Genomic DNA, 7,116 nt, shown 5'->3' with positions numbered 1-7,116 from the left:
AGCCCTGACCCTGCCCTCCTCCCCACCTCTGACCCTGCCCCTTGCCCCACCCCTGCCCCTGTCCCCAGCCCACCCCCTTCCCTCTAACCCTGGGGGCACTGCCCACAGAGGGGAGCCATGGGGGAAGGGGGCAGAGCCTGGGCATACTGGAGGCGGAGCCAGAGGAGCCGTCCCTTCCCCCCAGACACTGCCTGCACTTTGGGGGCAGAGGTGGCGCTGCCTCGCCTCCCTTCATACTGCCCTGCTGTGCCCCAGATGTGGGGGACATGGCCGCCCCATCACTGCGTGCCAGCACCCAGCGCCAGCACTCACCAGCCAGAGAATAAAGAGTGGAAACAGCCGCCCCTGGTCCTGGGATGCTCCCTCCGCCTGGGGGGAGGCTGGTGTGGCCGAGAGAGGTGGCTTTGTGGGCAGTGGGGACAACCATGGGGTCTCCTACAGTCTCCATAAACCCATTGCAATGCAAGGAGCACTGGGCCACAGCTACACCTGCCATCAGTAGTGGCCAGAGTGAATGCATGGGGTGCAGGAGGAGCCTTCTCCTCCCAGGTTTTCCTCCCTTGTGTGGGTAACCTGCCTGCTGCCCCCTCCCCAAAACCCCGCTCGGATTTCGGGGCGAGGGGGGTAGCAGCTCCCTTCAGGCTGGGTAGCCACGATGCACTACACTACCCAGCAGGCAGCGCGCCGCTGTCCCCAGCAGCCATCCGGCGCTGCCGCCCGCGGGGCCGCATGGGAAATGTAGTCCAGCGGCGGTGGGGGAGAGGGCGAGCGACTCAGGCGCCATCTTGTGCGAGGAGGAGGTGTCGGGCGGGCATACGCTTTGCAGCGGGCGAGAACTACAGCTCCCGGCGTGCCTTGCGCGGGGGAGGGGCCTGGGGTGAGGCTCCGCGCATGCGCGCGGGGCTTCTTCCTGGTTGCTATGGGAGCCTGAAGCAGGTCTGCCATTGCCACTGCCGGAGCCGCTGCTGCGGCCTGGGCCACGCTGAGGGGGCCCGAGCCGGGCCGGGCCGAGCCGAGGGGGGCCTGGGGAAGGAAGAGGAGAGAAAGCGGGGGGAGAGGGGGCCGGGAACCTGCCGGAGGCCCTAGGCGGCGCGTTACCGTGGCCACAGGGCACAGAGGATGCTGCAGGGGGGCCCGGCCATGTCGCGGCCCCAGATCATCCACAGCGGCCACTTCATGGTGTCGGAGCCGCACGCCGAGCCCGAGGCCGAGGCGGGAGCTGCGCTGAAGTAGGCGGAGGAGGAGGGGGGAGCAGCTGGCAGGCCGGGCAGGGGGCAGCGGCGGGCAGGGGCAGGCTCCCCGGGCCGGGGCAGGGGCGAGGGGCAGGCCCGGGCGGCGGGAGGCCCCGGTGAGGCCTACGACTTCAGCACGGTGGACGAGGGCACGTGCCAGACCTACCGCTACGGCCCCCACAGCGCCCTCAGCATCGACGCCTCCCTCACCAAGCTCTTCGAGTGCATGACGCTGGCCTACAGGTGAGGGTGTGGGGCTGTGGGGCAGGCAGCCCCTCCCAGCCGCTGGTGTGGGTCAGCCTGGGGCAGGAGGGCGTGCGCAGGTGCAAAGCCACAGAGCAAGCTACGCTCGCTCTGCCGGGCTCTGACTCGGCCGGGCACGTGTGTGGGCAGAGCCACAGGGCCTGGCCTTCCCTGAGTTGGGAGGGCAAACGCGTGGGCAGGGTTGTGGGCATGGACAGAGCCATGGGGCATGGATCACCCTGGGCTGGGAGGGCACGTGCTGAGGCAGAGCCACAGCTCGTGGATCATTTTGAGGCTGGGAGGGCGAATGTGGGGCCCCACAAGGGGGCACGTCGCCTCCTACTGAGAGGGCACATATCTGGGAAAGGCTTCTAGACCGGAGCCTGCGCTGAGCCCCGAGGCTGAGGCCGTGCCTTGGTGGAGGTGCAGAGCTGGGATCAGCTCTGGCTGTGCTCACCGTCACTTTGATGGGCTGCTCCCTCCCTCCAGCCCAGGATCTCTCTGGTCAGGGGAAGAGGTGGGGGGGGAGCAGTCCCAGAGTCTGCCACCCATGGGTGCCCACCAGGTTGTGACTCAGCATGTAGAGAGCTGCTGGAGTGTAGCCAGAGCCCTTGCTGGTCTGTGGCTCTCCAGGAAGGAGCCGGCTGGAACAAGGACATTGCAGCCCTGGGTTTCCCCTGAGCCCCAACCTTTGCTCCCCTCCGTGAGTCATGTTTCATGGCTGCCATTGCGAAAGGGACAGTGTGGGGCACTGGTACCAGAAGAAGCAGGCGAGGCAGCATCCTTGGATCTGCAGGGGGGGGAAGCAGCTGCCACAGCCTCTTTACACCCCCTTCCCCATGAGGAGACGTAAGACAGGGGTGCGATGTGGGCCATGGGATTGAGAGAGGGGCCACAGCACTGCAGTGGGCTCCCACAGAGGCTCTGGCCTGTCTCCTGTCCGTACAAGAGCTCTTTCAGAGATCAGACACATCTTGGTTCTTCTTGAAACTTTTCCTCCCTTTGCCATGGCTTGGGGTTTTCTCGATCACTTCCCACGTGCCTTTGGGTGCTCTTCATGTGGGTTTTACTATCTCCCTCTCTTAACCCTTTGCCATGCTGAATAGCCCAGAAACATCCCTCATTCTCCCCCCCACAAACCTGGTTCCTGGCCTCCAGCACACCATGTCCCAGTAGGTTTTGTGACAGTCACTGCCAGGCTGGCCAGGAGGGAGTCGTCTGTGCCCAACCTTACAGAGACGGCTGAGAAGCCACACAGACCTGCACTCTGTGGGCCGAGGTGGAGGGAGTTTGGCTGCGGTGTTGGCAACCACTGGGTGCAGTGACAGCGCGGCACCAAGCTGGACGCAGGGGTTTAGAGCAGAGACGGCAAGGCTGCTCCTGTGGTTTGCAGTGCCATGGCCTCCACGATGCGGCTGGCCGGAGTGCGGTGCTCAGAGGAGTCCCCTCCAGGTGCCTTCCTCCTCCCGGCACGTGGCTTGGGACATCAGGCCGGGTGCTGCCACTCTGGGGTCCCTCCGAGCTCTGGGCACACTGCTGGGCTGGCAGGGTGCTGATCTCCCGGGGGTCCCAAGATCCCCTTTTGGTGTCTCCCCCACCACCACCACCACGGGCCACTAAACACCTCCATCCTGTTCCCAGCGGGCGAATCATGTCACCTAAGTGGAAGACGTTCAAGGGCCTGAAACTCCTACAGCGGGAAAAGATCCGGCTGAACAACGCTATCTGGAGGGCTTGGCACTTGCAGTGTGAGTGGGGCCGCGGGCACTGCTGTGGGCCCTGCCACGGGCCGGCCTCCCCCGTCCCCTCCCTTTCCTTCCTTCCTGGCGCTCGGCCTCGGTAAGGTCGGAGCCTGGCGCTCTGCCTTTCGATTGCAGGCTGGCGCCGTAACTGATTCAAGCGACCGTAATCCTTACTGATCAAGCAACAAGCTACTAAGAAACTAATACATCAAGTAATCAATAACCTAGCTAATTAACAGGCACATGGTGCTATTAATTTGCAATTATATCATTTTGGACACTATTAAATTGACAGCAAAGCTACTAATTACTACTCCTAATCTTATGAATCCTACGTGACTGCTACTGAATTACAACTCTTATTACTCTTCTGCCCCCAGCACTTGGTATTAGGGTGCACATCTGTCCCTCTTTGCTCTGCCTTCCCACCCCAAGTCCTTTGGGCACAGGCCCAATGGAGAGTCCTATGGGTTGTCCGAAGGGTCCCATCTGGCATCGCAAGGGGCTTGGGGGTGGCAGTGCCTACCAGACATGGATCCATAGGTCAGTGTCACTCCTGTCGGCAGCCACCCACACTCTTACTGTCAGAAGATTCCCCCCCCTGCATTGTCCTTTACCTGATTTTATACCTTATTCTCCATTTTCTCCATTTCTGGGCCCACTTTTTTTGCTCCCCTAGCACCTTCCCTTCTCTACCCAAAGAACCTTAATTACTTTTTTTCCCTTGGTCCCCATTTTGCTACATCCATACCCAAATGAGGTGTTTCTGATTGCCTAGGCAATCTCAGCCTTACATGGGATTACTGATATGGTTACTTAGATATGGCTGGCCTTGCTAGACTCTTGCCCAAAACTCCCCTAGCAGAGCACTATGTTATTTGTACTGCTCTCATGGCATCCTTGCCCTTGAGCTGTTCTTTGGATGGTCTCCTGGTTCCTGGTGGAGGCCTTTGCTAGTTATGGGGCCTGGTATCCCAGCGGGACCTCTTGCTCGCAGCCTCTGGCCACCGGGAAGTTACCTGCCTGGGATGGGGTGACTTTTTTTTACTGCCTCCCAGCACTCAGGGGTGGGCTGGAGCCCCTGGGATCTCCCCCAGGAGACAGAGGGTCCCTGGTCCCTTTCCTCTCAGGCCCTGGGGGGCATTGGTGCCTGCCAGGGTGGCACAGCCAGGACATGGGAGAGGACGGCTGCAAAATCAGCTCCGGTCCCTTGTCCCCACAGATGTGGAGAAGAGGAAAAACCCTGTGTGCAACTTTGTGACACCGCTGGAGGCTGGTGACGGGGAAGAGCACTGCAAGCCAGAGGTGAGCTTCTGGGGCCCCTGCTAGCCCCATCCCCTCAAATTCTGGCCTGGATAACGGCTCCCGTGGTGCCCACCACACCAGGAGCCGCTGGGAGGGACAGGGCATTGCCTAGTGGGGTTTGTAGCGGTGGGCTCAGCCACACTTGCGATGTCTGGTGGGTGGCAGTGCCCACCAGACACCTGAGGGCGCTGCGTGTCCTTGTGCTGCAGGCTGGGGTAATGGAGGGCAAGTATTGGAAGCGCCACGTCCAGGCTGTCATCCGGGACCACAAGTGGAGGATGTACTCGTGCGCACAGGTGAGGACCCGCGGGCACACAGACAGCTCCTGTGCACGTGCCTCCTCCTCCTCCTCTGCTGCTCCCCTCCAACCTGCAGGGCACCGATACCCCTGCCCGGGGCTGGCAGTGCCACCCAGACCAGCTGCCCGTTGGCACCCTCCAGCTGGCACCGCCTGTCTCCCCAGGGCAGAGGGCACCAAGCCAGCGGGGCCTGTGGTCACCTTCAGCCTGTCTCTCCAGCCCTGCTGGGTGCCACCCTCTGTCCCTCAAGTTGCCTCGGGGAATGAGCAGACTGGGTCAGCCAGCTGGGAAGGGGTTTGTGTGTGGGGGGGGGGGGGGGGGGGGGCGCGCTGCCCACTCTGTGCCAGCCGTGGGGGCACCGAAATGGGGCTCGGACTTGCATCACGGCTCCTGTTTGATTTTTCTCCAGGTTCAGAAGATGAAAGACGAACCGGCAGCCTCGCCCTGCCAGGTGCCAGCGCCGGGCCCGCTGCCCCCACCGTGCCCACTGTCCAAAGGGCTCCCCTTTCCCATCTAGGCCAGTCCCGCTGGCATTACTGGGAGCGCCAGCAGTGCTGGCTCCTGCGTCTGGGCTCACCAGCTCCCCTCACCCTTTCTGTGCATGGCAGGGGGTGCCCAATGCCCAGCAGGGCGCGGTGCCCAGCGGCGAGGCAGAGGGCAGCTGCCCCATGGAGCTCGACCCCCTGCACGACCTGGAAATGCTCATCGCGGACCTGGCCAACACCCTCTTCTACAGCCGCAACCCCTACGGGGGGCCCAACCCACGCAGTCTGGGTGAGTGGGGCAGTGCCCCCACTCCGTGCCTGCTGGAGGCCCCACGGCAGTCCCTGTCCCCGCGCCCCAGCGGTGCCTAACTCCGTGCCCCCGCGCAGCTCACCAGGACAACGCGGACATGATCCAGCCCACCCTTGGCCAGCTGCACCCCAACTTTGGCGAGGATTTCATGGACGCCCCGGACCCCCTCAGCGGTGAGTGCTGCTGGGCGCTGGCCCACAGCCCTACAGCCCCTCTCCATCCTGCCTGCCCTCAGCCTGCCATGGGGCAGCCCACGGCCCCTCTCCTGCCCCCTCTCTGTCTCGCTTGCTGTGGGGCCAAGCTCTGCTGCCCTCCTACCCTTCCCCACCCCACAGGCTCTCCTCCCAGCCGTGGCTCCCCTTTGGGGGCACCCCTGACCCGGGGACCCCATCACCCTCGCTCCTTCCCTATGGTAATGGCCAGTCCTCCCTGTTGGCATGGGAAAGGGCAAGGCAGGCGCAAGGCGGGCAGGCCCTCTGCTGCGTGGCGCCCGGCTTTGGTCGCTGGCTCTGCCTGCGTTACGTGCTGGGCATCGGAGCCGGAAACAACGTGTGGCCCAGAGCTGCCCGCTCTGCCAGTGCTTGGCAGGTGCCGGGGAAGCCAACGCCTGTGGTGGGGAGGAGGGACTGCAGCTCCCAGCGTAGCCCGCTCCACCAGCGCTTGGCGGTGCACGGGTGGGGGGAGCAAAGCTTGCTGGCTGGGAAAAGGAGCCTCCCTGGTCTGCCCTGCCTCCGGCGCTGCCCCTGGCCCCACCCTGTATTAACGCTGCCGCCTTTCCTGCCCCTACAGACTTGTTCACTGCCGGCCGCCCCCCGCCAGCGCCACCGGTGAGTCCCGGGCCTCGGCCCCGCTCCGCCCGCCACGCGGCACTGCCGCTGCTGGCCTGGTCCCCGCCCTGGCAGAAAGGACATAGCTTCCCTCTGCGTGGGCTGGGGGCAGGCTCCGCCCCTCCGCTGGGGAGGGCGTGGCTGGGGGCAGGCTCCGCCCCTCCGCTGGGGAGGGCGTGGCTGGGGACAGGCTCCGCCCCTCCGCTGGGGAGGGTGTGGCCGGGGACAGGCTCTGCCCCTCCCCTGGGAGGGGCATGGCCAGGCCGTGCAGGCTCCACCCCTCCCCTGGGAGGGGCGTGGCTGGGCCATGCAGGCTCCACCCCTGTAGGGCTCCATGCCCACCGTCTCCCCTCTCCCTTCCCAGGTGTCCGTGGTGCCTCCTGCCCCCTCCGTGGCTCCGGCCGCCCCGGGCAGCCCCGGCCCCCCCGCCAGCCTGGGCAGCCTCAAAGAGGAGCCGGCGGGGGGCCCGGAGGTGCCCCCACTCGCTTTCCCCCTGAAGCTGGAGCCCCCGGCACCCCTGGGGGAGCAGCCGACCTTCCTGCCCCTCTTCCCCACCTCCCCGCCGCAGGTGAGCCCCCCGCCCGACCCCCCGGCCCCGCACCTCCCGCCCCAGCTCGCCCTGGTGCTCTCCGTCGTCGCCGCCGAGGCCCCGGCGCCCGCCGCGGGCGCCTTC

The 7,116-nt window shown here is 65.0% G+C and overlaps 1 protein-coding gene across 1 annotated transcript in view; it reads left to right on the top strand.

Annotated features, from left to right (window-relative positions):
- The window catches only part of SSH3 (slingshot protein phosphatase 3), a gene marked incomplete at its 5' end in the record, with an annotated part of 13,604 nt that overhangs the window by 5,820 nt on the left and 668 nt on the right, over window positions 1-7,116 (top strand). The window contains 9 exons of the mRNA XM_026067627.1: window positions 1,234-1,475; window positions 3,117-3,223; window positions 4,440-4,522; window positions 4,732-4,818; window positions 5,231-5,272; window positions 5,430-5,595; window positions 5,694-5,789; window positions 6,406-6,443; window positions 6,808-7,011. Of these exons, the coding sequence (XP_025923412.1) occupies window positions 1,234-1,475; window positions 3,117-3,223; window positions 4,440-4,522; window positions 4,732-4,818; window positions 5,231-5,272; window positions 5,430-5,595; window positions 5,694-5,789; window positions 6,406-6,443; window positions 6,808-7,011 (1,065 nt within the window). The remainder of the gene's footprint in view (window positions 1-1,233; window positions 1,476-3,116; window positions 3,224-4,439; window positions 4,523-4,731; window positions 4,819-5,230; window positions 5,273-5,429; window positions 5,596-5,693; window positions 5,790-6,405; window positions 6,444-6,807; window positions 7,012-7,116) is intronic.

This window comes from Apteryx rowi, unplaced genomic scaffold, assembly GCF_003343035.1.
Source record: "Apteryx rowi isolate R43461 unplaced genomic scaffold, aptRow1 scaffold_1046, whole genome shotgun sequence".
NCBI lineage: Eukaryota > Metazoa > Chordata > Aves > Apterygiformes > Apterygidae > Apteryx > Apteryx rowi.
This window is presented reverse-complemented; position numbering and strand designations above follow the sequence as displayed.